The sequence below is a fragment of the Stomoxys calcitrans genome, chromosome 2, assembly GCF_963082655.1.
Source record: "Stomoxys calcitrans chromosome 2, idStoCalc2.1, whole genome shotgun sequence".
Classification (NCBI taxonomy): Eukaryota; Metazoa; Arthropoda; class Insecta; order Diptera; family Muscidae; genus Stomoxys; species Stomoxys calcitrans.
The window spans coordinates 109008437-109027790 of NC_081553.1; the positions used below are offsets into that span (position 1 = coordinate 109008437).

The 19354-nt window shown below is 38.6% G+C and overlaps 1 protein-coding gene across 1 annotated transcript in view; it reads right to left on the minus strand.

Moving 5' to 3' along the window:
• Positions 1 to 18900, minus strand: part of LOC106083382 (UNC93-like protein MFSD11) — a 53169-nt gene extending 34269 nt beyond the window's left edge. Inside the window, exon 1 of the mRNA XM_013246329.2 lies at positions 17950 to 18900. Within this exon, the coding sequence (XP_013101783.1) occupies positions 17950 to 18036 (87 nt within the window). The 5' untranslated portion in view covers positions 18037 to 18900. The remainder of the gene's footprint in view (positions 1 to 17949) is intronic.
• Between the last annotated feature and the right edge of the window lie 454 nt (positions 18901 to 19354).

Here is a 19354-nt window from a genome sequence, read left to right on the forward strand (position 1 = left end):
ATGGAGCGTAGGTAGAGGTTAAACCAGTGCCGGATATATCACCCAGCCTTGGGGAACTCCCTGTTTCAGTCTATGGAGCTTCGACTTTTTATCCCCAAATGACTGGCGACCACACAGATAACTCGCGACCCATCGATTCCGGCCATGCTGGAGGGAAGTATCGCCTCAAATAGTTTTGCATGGCTAACCGTATCGAATGCCTTTAAAAGGTCCAGTGTCACTAGGACCACATGACCTGGGATGATTGAAGCCACGTCCATGTGTGCGGTTATGGCATGCAAAATATTTGTTGTGCTATGCAGTCTTAGAAATCCGTGCTGATGCTCGGCGAATGGAAATTCTCCAACGAGTCTCGGGTGAAGGGACATCGGTCTGTATGACTACCCCATACTAGGGATCACTCTGACCATCTTCCAGACATCGGGAACTATAAGAGTGTTCAAAGACAAGTTGAGGACAGTTTTAAAGTAGTCGACTCCAGGTTGATCCAGATTCTTCAGCGTCAGTGTAGAGATTTCGTCGGGCCCCAACGCCACGGATGACATTCGTAACTTCGTCGACGGTAAATTGTGATGGCTGTTCTTCGGCTCGCAGACCACGGATACGACGAATGGCTCTCCTCCGCCCTGTCACTTTCGGGATGCACAATAAATTGACAGTTGAATAACTTGACGCACCTCTTCGGATCAGTCACGGTTACGCCGCCAAAAGTGACTGAGCTCCTGTCGTCCCGTCTACCGAGGTTTGAGAGTGACTCAACTGTAGACCACAACTTGCCTAAACAGGTACCTTAGTAATATTGCTCCAAGTGTTCCAGCATATTCCGCTTATGTTCGTTGCCTACCCTGTTTATGTCCAGATTCAGCTCGTTGATTCTGGGTTTAGTGGGGCCCGTGCAACGAATCCCATCGCGCTCGCTGCGAGTACCACTGCCTGTGCCGGGAAATCGGGCCGCCCTTTTTATACTTGACCGGGTGGTATAAAGCGAGCGGCTGGTGCGTTAATGATGTCTCGGAATTGCGTACAACCAGCTGTTATGGACCTACCAATATCTGATGATGTGCTTTAGCATCGCTTTCCACAATAGGGTTCTTCTTTCCAGCAAAAGCGGCTTAACTAACAACTTAAGGCTTGAAGACGACATCTCTGAATCATGTGTCGTATTTAGGGAAGCCAGTCAGTAATGAACTTTAAGAACTGGCGAGTTATCTTAACACATAGGTGCAAACCAAACCAATTTCTTGAATGGACTTCTTCAAGCTCAGAAAAAAATCATTCTTCATTCGATTTACATCAAACTCTATTTGCTTCTCTAATATTTAGGTTAAATATGATTCACATATCTACCAACCCACCAATTTTACATCAACATTAGGGTCGCAAAACAACACAAGTGGTGCGTAGGTATGCAAAACCTTGTGCCCTGCCGTTGTTACTTTGTTTTGTTAAAAGAATATTATACAATATTGTTATACAATCACTTTGTTTCTCCTTAATATAAAAAATGTGAACCAAATTACTGCGGTAACAATAATTGCTCTTTATCTATAGGTTTGGTATTTCCTTTAGCCATACACAAGTGAATGGTGTCTTTGGATCAGCCAAAAATTCCATTCAGCCAACAAAAAAAACTTAAAAGTGCATTTATTACCCCGCGAAGCAGACTAGACTGGCGTGCATTGAACTGAGCTAGAAAACAAAACAAGGCTAAGTTATAGATTTGTAAGGTGGTTTATTATTGCACAAATTTAAAGCATTCGATAGACGACTCGCAACTATTTATTAAAGTGCAATTAGATCTTTCGCTTAACCACAACAAAGAAACATAATACACGCCCTGATTGCAATCGACAGTAAATTGGAAAGAAAGAAACCATGAATCGTTGGTGTAGCAAATCAATTTTGTAAGATAAGAGTTACACGAAATATTAGAAGGAATTTAGGATAAAGATCATGTTAAGAGCCTTTCGGGGGTTCGTATTTTAGAAGCGATGTTGAATTTTAAAGTTTGTGCTGAAAACTTTTTTAAAATATTCATGTATGGGTACAGAAAGATTCATTGTAACATTTTCTTTAAATATGTTTTACTACAAAAATATTTTTTTATACCCTCCACCATACGATGGGGGTATACTAATTTCGTCATTCTGTTTGTAACACCTCGAAATATGCGTCTGAGACCCCATACTTTTACTTTACTTTAATTGGCTATGACAGAATATTTCTTCCACTAGCCGAACGTAGAATAGCGTTCCAAGCGCCTCGATCTTCTGCGCTCATTTTAAAATCTCTGACACCAAGTTTCGATGTGTCTCCCACAACTTGATCTTTCCATCGGGCTTTTGGTCTTCCCGGTTTGCGTGTACCACCGTGTTAGCCTTCAAAAGAATTCTTTGCTGGAGCTTCTTCATCCATTCTGACAACATGACCTAGCCAACGCAGCCGTTGTATTTTGATGCGTGTAACTATGCTATCGTCGTCATACAGCTCGAGGTTCATACGTCGCCTATATTCTCCGTTCACGCAAACTGGTCCATATATTTTACGAAGAATCTTTCTCTCAAATACTCCAAGCACTGCACCAAAGTAGTATGCACCAAAGTAGCATCTGTTCGCTAGTATTATTCTTCGCTTTATCTGAAAACTGGTGTCATTTGTTTCGGTTACGGCGGTGCCGAGGTAGATAAAGTTACTGACTATCTCAAAGTTGTGGTTCCCAACTTTCTCCATGTTCTTTATCTGCTCCGTTGTGCAAGGCTTTTTGGGAGTTGAAACCATTCATTTCATCTTATCTCCATTTACTGCCAGACCCATTTTCTGAGACCCCATAAAGTATATATATTCTTGATCGTCATGTCATTTTAAGTCGATCTATCCATGTCCGTCCGTCTGTCTGTCGAAAGCACGCTAACTTTTGAAGGAGTAAAGCTAGCCACACAAATACTTTTTATTAGTGTAGGTCGGTTGGGATTGTAAATGGGCCAAATCAGTCCATGTTTTGATATAGATGCCACATAAACCGATCTTGGGTCTTGACTTCTTGAACCTCTAGAGGGCGAAATTCTCGTCCGGTTTGACTGAAATTTTGCACGTGGTGTATTAGTACACTATCATCACTATCATCACTATCATATCATCATCACTATCATATCACTATGTATCACTTCTAACAACTGCACTAAGTATATTTCAAATCGATCCATGTTCTGATATAGCTGCCATATAAACCGATCTTGGGTCTTTTCTTCTTGAGCCAATAGAGCGCGCAATTCTCCAAAATCCGATTTGGCTGAAATTTAGCATGAGGTGTTTTGTTAAGACTTCCAATAACTGTGCTAAGTATGGCGCAAATCGGAACATAATCTGATAGAGCTGCCATATAAACCGATCTGGGATCTCGAATTCTTGAGCCTCTAGAGGGCGCAATTATCATCCGATTTGGCAGATTTTGTACAACGGCTTCTCTCATGACCTTCAACACACGTGTCTAATATGGTCTGAATCGATCAATAGCTTGATACAGCTGCCATATAAATTTCAATTCATTTATGGTCCGAATCGGACTAAAACTTGACTTAGCTCCAATAGTATAACGCAAAGAACTCGTATATATATCGCCCGATTTTCACAACTGGAGCCACTGCAAGCGCATTTATTGACCAATCTTCCAAAAACTTCTTACAACGCTTTCCTTGAAGATTTCCATAATGTCTATAAAATTTGGTCGAAATCGGTTCAGATTTAGATATAACTCCCATATATATGTTCGTCCGATTTACAGTAATATTGCTATATAACGGTCATTTGTTAACCGATTCTCTCGAAATTTGGTAGGAAGGATTTTCTTTTGGCTCTCGACATTACTGATGAATTTCATGGAAATCGGTTCGGATTTAGATATAGCTCTCATATATAAATTCGTCCGATTTGCAGTAATATTGCAATAAAATGGTCATTAGTTAACCGATTCTCCTGAAATTTTACTGATGAATTTCATGGAAATCGGTTCGGATTTAGATATAGCTCTCATATATAAATTCGTCCAATTTGCAGTAATATTGCAATAAAGTGGTCATTAGTTAACCGATTCTCTTGAAATTTGGCAGAAAGGATTTTCTGTTGACTCTCGACATTACTGATGAATTTCAGGGAAATCAGTTCAGATTGAAATAGAGCTCTCATATATATATATCGCCCGATTTTAACTTCTAGAGCCACTGCAAGCGCATTGTTTGAACAGCGTTTTGTACAACGCTTTCCTTGAAATCGGTTTAGAATTAGATATAGCTCCCATATATATGTTCGTCAGATTTTGGGTAATTTGCAATAATGTTGTCAATTGTCAACCGTAGTTATTACAGTTTGAACATATTTCCACGAAATTTGATACGGATTGTTTAATAACGCATTTGAGGACATCCGCCGAGTTCCATCAAAATTGGTTCAGAATTGGATATAGCTCCCACATTGTACTTATAGGGTAGTTGTAGGGTATTATAAAGTCGGCACCGCACGACTTTTGCCCTTTCCTACTGGTTTTTTAATCCGAAAGTTACCCATATTTAAGATGGTGTTAAACTTTTAAACCCAACACTCTTTATTCAATTTTTCTTAAAAAAAAAAAAAAACAAGTCAACAACCCCTTTAGATCCACATACTGTAATCCGGTTATACAAGGGATATACATATAAGTTTATGAAACTATAATAGCCCTTCAAAATCAGATATTTAGAGACGTAGTTGATAAAGGTAGATTCTTTTCATTATTGCTCATTACAAGGCAAGATTTTTTAATTCCCTCTAATTTCATTTCAATTTCATGTAATTTTTCTTTTGCTTCAATAAATCACGCACAATATGTTTAATGTCTCGAAAAGCAATTTTCTATTTCGGTGATTTGTTTTTTCGCCTTTATTTTTAGTACATACCCCCATGGCTAATACCATTTTCTTTGGCTAAAAGACAAGTTTGTTGACGTCAAATGAAGGCGACGTCATTGTATGTTACATTTGCTGTAACTTAATAAAACCGGTGGCATGTAACTGGTGTAGCTAAAGACATTTCATGTGATCACAAAACATTCATTAGACAATATTTATTAAACTCAAAAGCGAGGTGAGGTTTAAAAGTATTTGAAGAGAAAAGTAAAACGATTTTTATTACAATGACAGCTTTGGTGGGAGGAATATTAAAAATGTTTACCCTGGCAATACCTTTCATTCTTGATATATAGAACATGTTACTGAGGTTTCAACTAGTTTTTCGTTATTTACAAATTTATTTAACGTCAAAACTTTAAAATTAATAGTGCATATTGAAAAGGATGCCAAGTTCAATTAAATGTTGTAACATAGTTCAAACTCAACTTTTAACGAATCAAAAGCAGATCTCAGTTGGTAATTGAAAATTCTTTCAGAATATAGCATTTACTTCGATGTTATGATAGACAATTGTATAAAAAACCTTCCATTTTCGCACAACTCCATTATGGTTTTTTATTATGATCTGCTGTATCTGTTATGCTATAAATAAAACAAAAAAATACTTATGTGAGTTATTGTTTTCGCACATTTAAATAAATATCTCCTTTGGATGAATATTTCTTGAATGCGTTAATATTAGCAAACACATAAAAATTCTTAATGTGTTTTCCTGTACCTGGCATCAATTGTCTATTGCTCTAATGAGTTTTGTCATTGGACAACCAGCATTTTGGTACATTTTTAATTTGTCTTAGACATTCTTGTTGTGTTTTCTTGTGACTGGCAGCCGAATCTTCACATCTAAACATTAAACTCTGGTAATATAGAGCTGTGCCTTTTGGTCCCACTCTCGTTAACCTTCAGTGTCGCTGTCATTCCTTGTTTTATTTTTCTTTATTATTGCAATCACGCTTAATAGAGTTTTCAATAGTTCAGTTAAAAAGATTACAAGTTTTCTTTTCTGTTTGGTTGACTGCAAAGTAAAAGTTGTTATTATTTCTCCTCATTATAATGTGGATGCAGTTTAGAGGTATCAAAGATGTTGCAGACCTACAATTGCAATCCAAAAATTACCCTATAAGAATGTTCTTCTATAAATAACAAAACAAAGTTTAATGTCAATAGCCAGCAAAAATGTGCTGTATATAGCAAAGCAATAGCAAAAAAACGTTTTCTAACTTTTTAATATTATAACGACGTTTGGCATAAATATTTTCTCAGGTGGCTATTAAATCTCTGGGGAACATATTCAAATTTCATCTTTTCTGGGTGCCGGGTTATAAAGATAGCGAAACTTTAGCTAAAGTTTTTTTTTATCAGATTCGCATTCTACTCTTAAATGCCTTTAATGTATGTCCCATTTGAGTTGGTCTATATACCCTTATGGGTTTATTTTAATGTGGGGCATTTAACTGGGTACCTGAACCCTAATATAAATATTTGATTTAATTTTTTGGGTTTCTGTTGTGTTGCTCTGTGTCTAACAAACAAAAATACGCATAAATCGGTCCACGCATCTCTGATATATCTGGTATGAATCCCAATGTATGTTGGTTCCTCGCCTTCGGTAAAGGTTTCTGGTCTTTTATAAAATAGACTCAAAAATCGGATCGGTATACTTAACCCATACACAGATAAAAATAATTTTGAAAAACAACAACTTTGGTCGAAGAAACGACTAAGAAATTTGTTAATTTTCCTGCAACAATTTATTTTGAATCTCAACGACCCAAAGTACAAATTTGTTGTTGAAAGGCACGCTTTGCAAGCCAACATATAACAACAACAACAATATATCAAGCAAAGCAAAAAACCATCTAACCAGCCTACACATGTGCTTTGCTTCGGGTGGTGGTGTTTTTGTTTTGTTTGTTCGGCTCGCGCTGCTTTGTCTCGTTCGTTTTACTGCTGCTCTTGGGTTTCCCTCTGTCGCTCTCTACTATTGCTCTTAAAATGGTGAGTTCAACTAACTCTTAGTAGTTCTTAGTTCAACTAATAGTTAGTTCAACTAATAGTCTTGCACGCATCCTCTGGCCTACCGACATCATCTTTATGATAAACTAAATCAATCAGTACTGCTGCACAGTAATAAGTGTCTCAATTAATTTAATTAATAAAAGGTTAAAACCATTCAAATTTTGTTTCTGAATATGAAATTCATATTTTTAATGCTGATTTTTTTAAAATAAGTTTAATGAAAAAAATAAATTTTTTTTGGCCGTCCGGGGGACTCCAACCTGGGTTTGCAAGTCATGAATGGCAAGGGAGTTTTGTGCTCGACATGGTAATGCGCCTATTTCTACAACTACCTCAACAAAAGAATTTGTTGAACAAGAAAAAAATTCAATTTTGTCTGTCAAGTGTCTTATAGAGACTTACTTATGTACTTCAACAAAGAATGTCTTCGATTCAATGCTAAAATTCGTTGAGAATTTAAAGTAACAAATTTGGTAGTTGGTTTTTTCTAAGAGTTATTTTTTCTGTGTACTTTTCAATTGAGGCCAACATTGCCCTAATCGGTCCACATATCGGTCTACTACATGGTGGTTGAAAGGTGGGGTGTTCCCAGCGCCGCCGCTCTAGCCTGCACAGGGGTCCAGGGGTCACACTAGGCGAATAATATCCTATACGGCGGGGTTATCAAAGCATACTTTGTAGATGGCATAGTTAGAAAAAAGGTGACTCTGAATCAAGGAGATCCAAAAAATGTTGTTCTATCTAATTCGCTGGAACTTCGTGTTAAAAAAGTCATATGAATCTCATAGGAATTATACAAAATTTTCGTTCCGTTCTGCATACTACAGAATCATAGGGAAAGATGGGGGCTTCTTGGGACCGAGACCAATTCGAGATATAATCTTCAGGATTCATTTGCCGAGAGAGAAAATTGAACGGAGGTACATTGTTCGAAGAACTACCATGTTCTACCCTGCCCGGTATTCACAATTGGCTCCAAAACGGCTACAGAATTGGATTCGAGCATCTGCTCCGACAAACTTGATATGATTATGACATTTGAAATATCGAACGAGTGGACGGTCAGAGACCTGTGGCATAACGATAACCACAATTGAAATAGAGTTGAATTTGAGTTGGCAGCCTACTATGGTCGACATAGGTAATTTTGCCACTCAGACTGTGCTTAGGATGCTAGCGGAAGAAGCTTACAGCCACGGTTCCATTGTCTATACTATAGATGCCGGACACTCGGACCAAATTTTTTTTCATTTATTCATACTCTACTCCCAAAAATATTATCCCAACACGGTAAACATTTCTTTGTGGGATAGTTTTAAGACGGGGCGTTCCCCCAGATGTATATAGGAGGATTCGTACTAGGGAAATCGAGAAGGTTCAAAGACCAATCTGCATAAGAATCACCACCAAATACATCCCAGGTATATTTGAGGTCGTAGCCTATTGAAGGCAATATTTGAAACCATGCCTTTAAGTCCGCTAAAAAAGGGGGGTATGGCTATAGTTCAGTTCTCCATACTACAGTAACCTAGGGAAAAGTTAGGACTACCTGGCACCGAGACCAATTCGAGAAATGATCTTCAGGGTTCACTTGCCGAGAGGGATAATTGAACGACATCATGGCTCCAAGATGTCGACGGAATTGAAATTGAGAGCCTGCTCCGCCGCATTTGATATGATTATGTCATTTAATCTGTAGGACGAGTGGACGGTCTTTCAGAGACAGAGATCTGTGCCATCAAGATAACCACAATTGAAATCAGACATGCCATATGAGTTGTCACTTTCTGTATTCATAAAGCCGCTATTACACGGCATTTTGCCTCGTCTTCTCACGATCTGGATCGATCCATAGGATTTTCACAGTCTTACCGACTGTTTCGCTGTTCCACGGTGTTACATGCGCATCCGTCTTCTAACTTTGATCTATCCGTGTAATATAATCTTGCAGATGGCAATACTAGGATTTCGACAATCCAATGGTGTGCCTTGCACTCGACCTCAAGGTTCATCTCAGGTACCCAATCGGAAATCTCTTCCCTTTCTTCCAGGTTTAATTTCGTCGCCTCGATTATACCGCATTGCGTACGTTTTGGCATCGAAGGATTCTTCTATTTTATGCACAACTTCGTCTCCACAGATCTTCCCTTGACATAGGCATGTTGTATGCCAGAACTCTCTGGCATACTGTCGAAAGAAGAAAAACGTACGACTTTTTTGCTTTTGCAAAGAGGTAACTGAGCACTATGACAGGAGTCATATCTGCGCATTTAGGCGATGAGCAAAAGCATTACGCATAATGATTACTGTAGGAACTGTCTTGATGAGGATAAAGAGGAGATGATTTAGTCTGTTATTGTCTGGGTTTTCAATGACAGGCCTCCCAGTTTGGTGTGGCGGTTCTTCTCCGAACTACTATTTGGTATTAATTTTTCACCCTAGGTTGCATTGCTAAGCTTACATTTACAGAGGTATGAATTTATTATACTCCCATTCTATGATGATGGGGATAAAAATGATTGAATAAGTTATTTTTCCCTGTGTATTAGTTCTTGTACCGAACTTGGTTTATTCTTTCTTCTTAAAATTCCTTTTCTAAGCAGATTTTATAAAAGATTTCCTCACATAAATCCGTTAATTATTTGCATAACCAACACAGATTATTTCAATTATAACTGTTATAGTTTTCTCTCCCAACACTTTCTTTCGTTTCAAGTGTAATTTCAGCCAAGGATATTCCCTCAAGATATGCACTTGACATGTTTTCAAATTATGAATATTTTCCGCTTCTTGACTCGTTTAATTAAAGGACATAACTCATCGAGTGGGACGATAATTTATTTAAAAACTTTCCCGTTGACTGCACATAAATTCGTTTAAGATCCATATGAGATTTCTTAGTAAATGAAGGAAGATTTCCAAGAAATAGAGAGAAAAGAATTACCATTACCATCAGGACAACAAAGCAACCTCATAGGCATTGATTTAAATGGACTGAACAAAGCCCCAAAGGGACACCTACATACAATGTGGTGGTGTATGGTAGTTAGAAATGGTAGTATTGGAAAAGCATTTCCTGAGAAAAATAAGTCTTGAGAGGGGATTGTGGGAAGGTACATAACGCCTGACCAGGCTGTGTTGGTTTGTATTGTACATAGGTTTACAGCTTTGTAGGAAATAGTCTATTATGTCTCAATGTGGCATTATGGGTGTTGTTGTTAAACTGCGGTTGTCGAGTTGTGTTTGTTTGCCTTGGCTACCTATCAAGGACATCAATATTGTTACAACACTTGCGACCGCATTTACCACTACACAAAAAGTAAAAAACAGAATGGGGGAAAATGAAAGTAAAAACATACTACGACAATGAATAGAATTATCTTGTGCATGTATTTACAATGTAAACATAATGGGGCGAATAGGATACCAAACTTATTTATGGCCGTATGTGCAGATGTATTAAGCGGCAAATCTCAGGTACGGATATCTCCTTCTTTGAGGCCTTATAAGACAAATGCAAACTTGCCCATGAACATTCCATTAAGGAACAGGGGAAAACTTCTTGATAAGGGGTCTCCTTCTTATAGCCGAAGTGCGACACATCTTTGCGGAGAAGTTTCTACATGACAAAGTATCTCACAAAGGTTGCCAGCATTAGGAGGGCATAAACACAGCTGAAAAATTTCTTCTGATATTCTCGCCAAGATTCGAACCCAGGCGTTCAGCGTCACAGGCGGACTTGCTAACCTCTGTGCAAAAGTGGCCCTATAAGGCATCACATTTAAAACTTGCGAATCGATTTTTTCTTTTTTCGCTAATATAGGGGTCAGGATCGAGACCCTCCACTCTCGCTTCCTTCGCAGTTTGTTAAGTTTTTCTTTCAAATATTGTAGTAGCTTTATTCTTTTAATTGCTTTTGGTTAACCCAAAGCCTTTCGGGTCGACGCAGTCCGAGTTAAAGGCGTAGGCGACGAATGCGCATGAAACACTGTGGAACAGCGAAAAAGTCGGTAGGACGGCGAAAATCCTATGAGGTGATTCGAATTGTGAAAGGACGAGGTTATTACTGAAAGGAAGTACGAAGGAGGTCAGTATAGCTTTCGGTATCATAACGGGACGCATACGACTACGGTGCGGCAAGTGATGGCATGTGGGGAAGATGAGACTTTGGAGCATTTCCTATGTCATTGCCCGGCTTTCACGGCTAAAAGACTCCGGTACTCAGGTGGGGATACAATACCAGACATGAACCAACTTAGGAACACAATTAAGGGTTTTGTAAGTAGCACCAAATTTCTAACTTAAATTTTCTTCTTCGAGGTTACTTTTTTTTAGTATTTAGAGCGCACAACAAAGCAATTACTGATATAGGTGTATCCCCATAGTGGCATGGGTCGGATTAAAATCCGCACCCTCTTTTACACCTAACCTAAATGCTTTATTGGAAGTACAATGTTCTGTAGATTTATTGAAGCTGGTGACCAAAGTATCAAAATTATCAGTGCTATGTGTCCTTCTCATGTCATGAGGGTGCCAAGTTCTTGCTGGGCCCAAATTACCCAAAATTTAATACAGGATTTGTTCTCTTTTTCCCAAGAACTTTCGGAGTCTTATTTTGTTCCAATAGGCCACATGTGCTTTTAAGCGATATTTTGGTAGTTCGGCGTTCCTAATTTAAATATCAGAGCAGTACTTTACTCCCATAGACCTTTCATTTGAGAATCATTTTGTCCAATAGGCCTACAGGTTGGGTGTCCATTTTTTTACGGATCAAGATGGGAAAGTTGTTTTAAGCATGTGACGAGTACATCTCTCACCTTATGCCGGACTCCGTTGTTTCCATGGTACCGGTTAAAAACCAGGGCTGCGGAGTCTAGTCCTCGACTCCTACTTCGGGTCGGGTCTAAGTCGGAGTCTGAGAGCTGTTCAGAGTCGGGACAAGCGTGCTCAACTCCGAACCAAATTCCAATTCCGGTTAAATATTCCGACACCGGCCTAAAATACCCGACTCCGGTGAACCCCGTAGCCCTGTTAAAAACCCATTTTGTGGAAACCCTGGGTATTAAATCCACCTCAGAACATCGAAGTAGACCTCATATCTAGTGGTTATCCATATCATCTTTATTATTACAGAGGCGTTAGTACTTACTAACGGTCTAATCACGCTCCTGTAGGGCTAGTGGACTATACTCGGATTCAGGCCCCATTTCGTGTCTACGGCCCGTCCACACAGTGCCCAACATCTGTGAGCCTTCTCAGTACGCTCCGATGTATACTTTACATTCTACACTAATATCAGATTCTTCCAATCGCACACGTCAGCATGTCCGCATATGACGCTAAACGCCTGGGTTCGAATCCTGGCGAGAACATCACAAAAATTTTCAGCAATGATTATCGCCTGCTAATGCTGGCAACATTTGTAAGGTACTTTGCAATGTAAAAACTTCTCTCCAAAGAAGTGTCGCACTGCGGCACTCCGTTCGGACTCGGAAATTTGCATTTCCACAATTTTATTTCATTGCTTTTTAAAGGCCTTATGTTGACAGGCCGCTTAAATTCAAGCCCCCAAAAATTATTGCTAGGGCAATAGTAACAATAAGTGTGTTTTCTAAGGTTTAAAGTTCTATGTCGAGGACATTCTCAAGAGAATGTTTTGTCGCCTTAGGAAAACTCAATAAATATTTGATCTTGAAAATGAGGATATGTCGGTTTTGTGGTTGTACACGCATTTTCAAGGATATTATTTCAATGACGTATGAGAAATTTTCGGGTAAAAAAGTTTTTGGAAACACACACACAGTTCATTGTTTACATCAAACACAATTTTCTTTCATTTTTGTTTACTTGTAAGTGGTTACACAAAAACCTAGTCATTAGTTGTCATACAGCATTGGGAAGGACAATAGATGAAACAACTTCAAAGGAAGTCATTGTGACAGTAAATTGCCTGAGTCGAAACCTAAACTTTTTGATATAAATTTAGGTTGTTAGTCAAACTATCTAATCTAAGTCACATTAACTAAAATTTTCATATGTTAGCTCATTTTTTCCCCATACAGCAATATTAAAATTCAATTATATGATGTTGTAAGATTTATTCAATTATTGCCAAGAGGTGGAAAATCAAAATTATAAAAATCGTATAAAAAATGTTCATTCCCATGGTGAAACCTCAACAAAGGCCTCGAAAATTACGTCAAAGCTCAGTGAACTTTTAAAAGGAGCGTGTTTTGGTCAGCACGTTTCAGAGTACTGCTTAGTGGTTTATATTGTATCAAAGTTTCCTCAATTGAAGATATAAAAACAAAAATGTAGTCATACTTTTAATCAGGAATAAATGCAATAACAATAAAAAGTTGCACGGCACGTATTTCATTTTAACCTTATTTATTGTTTTTCAAATTCTTCCGCTTATTTAACGAATTGATGTAAAATATTTTTCTTTCAGAATAATTTTACTACTGTGGGGTATGTCATTAGGATTTTGTCCAATTATTTGCAACGCAAGCCAAAAACAAGAAGAGCTAGACCCATAGTAAAATAAACCGATCTGCTGAGAATAGGTTAGGTAAGGTTAGGTTGAACAAGTTAAAAGGCATTAAGTTTGGCCGGCCGAACTTTGGATAACCACCATCTTGTATACATTTGTTAACCACCTTTCATCATAATCCCGTGAACACTCCATCATTTTTTAAACCCATTAGGGCTATATCGAAATATGGTCCGATTTTGATCAAACTCGGCACGGATGTCGAGTGATCTAATTATTACAATTCACTATTCAAGTTGGTAAAACAGTATATTGGTCTATATGGCAGCTACATCTAAAGATAGACAGATCTGAACCATATAAGGCACGCATGTCGAAAAGCGTAACAAAAGCCACTATGCCAGATTTAAGCGAAATCGGATAATAAATTTATCTTTTATAGGCACAAGGCAACTACATATATCCAAAAATATGTAGATCGGGGCCATATTGAACACTGATATCGTGAAATTTCAGCGAAATCGGGTAATAAATGCGACGTCCACTAAGGCACTGGAGACTATTCTAGATATTCGACCCATTGACATACAGATTAAGTGTGAGGCAGCCACTGCGGCTATGAGACTTAAGGCGATGGGAGAATGGATTGAGGATGGGAGCAGCTCATACCATCGCGGTATAATCGAAATGACGATAGGAAACCTGGAAGGAAAGGAAGAGGTTTCCGATCCTATACCTGAGATGAACCTTGAGGCACTGCAGCCATCGGCACAGTCTTGGATTGACGAAACCCTAGTATTGCCATCTGGAAGATTATGTTACACGGATGGATCAAAGCTAGAGGACAGAGTGGACCTGGGGTTTACATTGAGAACCCGGGGACTGATATCTGTTTTAGACTGCCTGACCGTAATACGGTCCTGCAGGCGGAGATCCGGGCGATCACGGAATGTGTGAAGTGGTGTGGTGCTAACGCGAGGACGACGAGTGTGAACAGATACTACCGACAGTAAAAATGCCATAAGGGCGGCAATTTTGCGACTTTTATGGGACCAAGACATTAATTCAGGAAATCGGTATATATGGCCGTTATATCCAAATATAGACCGATCTGAACTATATTGAGCACCCATGTCTAAAAACTTAAATAGTGGGCCTTTTATGGGCCCGAGACCTTAAATCGGGATATCGGTCTATATTAGAGCTAGAAAACTATCAATAATAGCAATATTCATTATTTCCGCTATTTTTATGCCCACCACCATAGGATGGGGGTATACTAATCTAGTCATTCCGTTTGTAACACCTCGAAATTTTCGTCTGAGACCCCATAAGGTATATATATTCTTGATCGTCTCGAGATTCTGAGTTGATCTAGCTATGTCCGTCCGTCCGTCTGTCGAAATCACGATAGCGGTCTAACGATTAAAGCTAACCGCTTAAAATTTTGCACAGATACTATGTATCGATTTAGATCGTTGGAGATTGCAAATGGGCCATATCGGTTCAGATTTAGATATAGCTCCCATATAAACCGATCTCTAGATTTGAAGCCGCAAGTTTTGTCCGATTTGACTGAAACTTTGCATGCAGTGTTCCGTTATAACTTGCAATAACTGTGCCAAGTATGGTCCAATTCGGTCTATAACCTGATATAGGTCCCATATAAACCGATTTCCCATATAAACCCGATTTGACTTCTTGAGTCCTTACAAGCCTCAATTTTTGTCCGATTTGGCTGAAATTTTGCAAGTAGTGTTCCGTTAGGACTTTCAACAACTGTGCCAAGTACGGTTCAAATCGGTCTATAACCACATATAGCTCCCATATAAACTGATCTCCCGATTTGACTTGTGCCCCTAGAAGCCGCAATTTTGTTCGATATGGCTGAAACTTTGCACTTCGTGTTCTCTTATGGCTTCCAACAACTGTGCCAAGTAAGATCCAAATCAGTATAAAACCTGATATAGCTCCCATATATATCGATCTCCCGATTTGACTTATTGAGCCCCTGGAAGCTGCAATTTTTGTCCGACTTCCAACAACTGTAATGCGTACGGTCCAAATCGGTATATAACCTGATATAGCTGCCACATAAACCAATTTCCTGATTTGACTTCTTGAAGACTTACAAGCCGCAATTTTTGTCCGATTTGGCTTAAATCGAAAACTCGAAAACATTTATGTCAGGAATTTTATAATACTAACAAAATCCTTTATTGTTCTCCATACCAAGCCCCTAAGTTGGTTCATGTCGGGTATAGTGTCCCCGCCAAAGTGCCGGTATCTGTTAGCCGTAAAAGCCAGACAATGACAAAGGGAATGCTCCAACCTCTCGTCATCTTCCCCACATGCTATTACCGCACCTATTCTCTGCTTAAGTGAGCTCGTAGTCCTATGTGTCCCGTTATGATGCCGACATCTATACGGATCTCCTTCCTACCTTCTTTAAGTAATATCCTCGTCTTTTCACGATCCGAATCTCTCCATAGGATTTTCGAGGTCCTATATATACGTCTGATTCCCCATAAAGTACATATATTCTTGATCGCCATGTCATTTTAAGTCGATCTAGCCATGGCCGTCCGTCTGTCTGTCGAAAGCACACTAACTTTCGAAGGAGTACAGCTAGGCGCTTGAAATTTTGCACAAATACTTTTTATTAGTGTAGGACGGTTGGGATTGTAAATGGGCCAAATCGGTCCATGTTTTGATATAGCTTCCATATAAACCGATCTCGGCTCTTGATTTCTTGAGCCGCTAGAGGATGCAATTCTCGTCCGACTTGATTCAAATCGGTTCATAATCTGGTATAGCTGTCATATAAACCTATCTTGGATCTTGACTTCTTGAGCGTCTAGAAGGCGCAATTCTCATTTAATTTGGCTAAAATTTTCCATGAGGTGTTTTGTTATGACTTCCAATAACTGTGCTAAGTATGGCGCAAATCGCTATATAACCTGATATAGCTTCCATATAAACCGATCGTGGGTCTTTACTTCTTGAGCCTCTAGGGAGCGTAATTCTCGTCCGATTTGACTGAAATTTTGCACCTGGTGTTTTGGTAACACTTCCACTATCTGTTCTAAGTATGGTTTAAATCAGTTCATAACCTGATATAGCTGCCATATTAACCGATCTTGGGTCTTCAGTTTTTAATGGGCGCAATCCTTTTCCGATTTGGCTAAAATTTCGCACGTGGCGTTTTGGTGTCACTTTCAACAACTGTGCTAAGTATGACTCAAATCGGTTCATAATCTGGTATAGCTGTCATATAAACCGATCTGGGATCTTGACTTCTTGAGGCTCTAGAGGGCCCAATTCTCATCCGATTTGGCAGAAATTTTTTACAACGGCTTCTCTCATGACCTTCAACATACGTGGCTAATATGGTCTAAATCTATCAATAGCTTGATGCAGCACCCATATAAACCGATCTCCCGATTTGCCTCTACAAGGCGCAATTCTTATCCGAATGGACTGAAATATTATTACACAATAACTTCTACAATGTTTAGCATTCAATTCATTTATGGTCCGAATCGGACTATAACTTGATATAGCTCCAATAGCATAACAGTTCTTATTCAATACTCTTTGTTTGCCTAAAAAGAGATACCGCCCAAAGAACTCGACAAATGCGTTCCATGGTGAAGGGTATATAAGATTCGGCCCGGCCGAACTAAGCACGCTTTTACTTGTTTTAATTGTGGTTTTACTCTATAATATAAACGTTTTTTAAATAAGAATATTGAGTGGATTGATATTTTGCCATTTCTACTCCGTAGGCCTTTGATGTCGCATTACTTGCCTTGCCTTCTGGCGAGAACATCAGAAAAAATTTTCAGCGAAGGTCATCCCCTCCTAATGCTGTTAAAACTTCTCCCCAAAGAGGAGCTCATTGCGGCATGCCGTTCGGATCATTATCATAAAGCTTAAACTTGAGTCGGACAGCACTCAGTCATGTGTGAGAAATTTTGGCCCTGTTTCTTTTTGGGCAAATTTGCATTAGCATGTACTTTTGGCCAATGAATATGATTCTGTACCACTGTCGCTCGGTCTTAGCTTTAAAAAAAACACTTCCCGAATTATTGAACCAAAAATTTCAACTGAATGCACGTTTTGATTTGTATTCCTTAATTGAATACTCGTGGGAATGGCTTGTGAACGTACGATTGGCTTTTTCCCACTTTACTGCACACATACATACAGACATTACAGACTCTCATAGTGTGAACAACCCCTTGAAAAATGTTTTTTCTATGCACAAAAATGAAGTGATTTTGTTAACGATATATCCTCAATTGGGCTATTGGATCAAATAATCAATGTTGCAATTATCGAGTTATCGGTATTTATCGCCATCATAAATTATAACTGTAAATTCACGAATCTTTTGCAAGCATTTTAGCTGATTTTATATTCTCTCATTTTTAAGAGGGATGAACACCACAACGATAGAGAGAGGTTGGGGCAAAGATAATTTGAGAAACTTACCTCAATGTTACCCATCGTTTGGAACGATGTAAACACAAACATAAATCCAAAGCCCAAAATGAGCACATTGACGAATTTAATATCCATGTTGACGTTCTATGCTTGAGTTGAGGTGATGGGTGAAATGGGGGAGATTAGTTAGATTTGTTGATGCACTTTTACGCCGCCTTCTCTTCTATCTGTCTACTCTGCAGCCGGTGGGTGGTATTTAATCTAGCGTTGACTTTTTATCGTTTAAATACCTTATAAAAATACTTTATCTAAAACGCAAAACGTATGGCGTATAAAAAATTTCTCCTTAAAAATTTGTTTAAAATATTTTTTTTTTACATTAATTCACTGATATCAATTTGTTGTTGTTTTTGTTTTATATTTAACTGCTCCACATCCGCATAGAATTTGTGATTATTTTATTATGAGGCGTTGCGGCGCATACAAACAAATTGGTGAGCTTGAGAAGAATTTATATGCGGTTTAACATTTTTCTATTGTTACTTTCTTTTTTTTTTTTTTTGGTTTTGACGAAATTCTTTGTTGTAACTTGTATAGTTGTAGATATTTATTTTATAACAAAAACAAAATCAACAACTTTTTCCTATTTCTGAAAGCCGCGGCGAGACAGCAATGAAGGCGACTCCACCCGTATGAATGTGTGTGTGATTTACTCTACAAAGAAGCACACATCTGTTTTATGTTATGGGAATTTGTTAAAAATTTGTGCTAAAATTCAAGTGAGATTTTTTGTTATTTCGTTTTTTTATTTTAATTAGACTTCGCAGTAAAATGCAGCACTGAATAAGCACAGAGCAAATAAATCACTAAAGACAAAAAAACAGATTGAGCGAACGATGACAACGAACGACGAAGCGCTAAATAACAATACACACGACAGACACGTTGAAGCATTCAAAGCTAAATGAGACAACGGTGAGCAAAAGCAAACCCAAGTTAAGGAATCCACATTCAACTATCGACTCTATTCACTTGCAATGAAATGGCGTTGGCGTTTGCTCCAACCACCCGCCCTTACCAATGCGCTCACAGCATAACTGATTAAAATGTCATGCAGCATTGTTCCCCCCGAAACTAAAAGTAGAAGAGAGAAACAAAACAAACCACAGAAAACACATATCCAACAAGACAATAGCAATAAACTCTGCTGATTGACTGACTGCAATAGTTTTTGATTCCCTCATTTCGCTTTTGTTATTCAATTAAAGCTACTTCGGCTTGTTCCCCATTCATATAAATAGTAGAGAGATATTTCTCATTTAGTTACTCTCCCAAACACACATAAAGCCAACTGCAAACATTGTCAAATGCGCGCACGTCTGTATCCCCAGCGTAGAGGGGCAACAAAACTGAGTATCAAAACAAAACTGGAAAAACAAAAAGTCTCAACGCC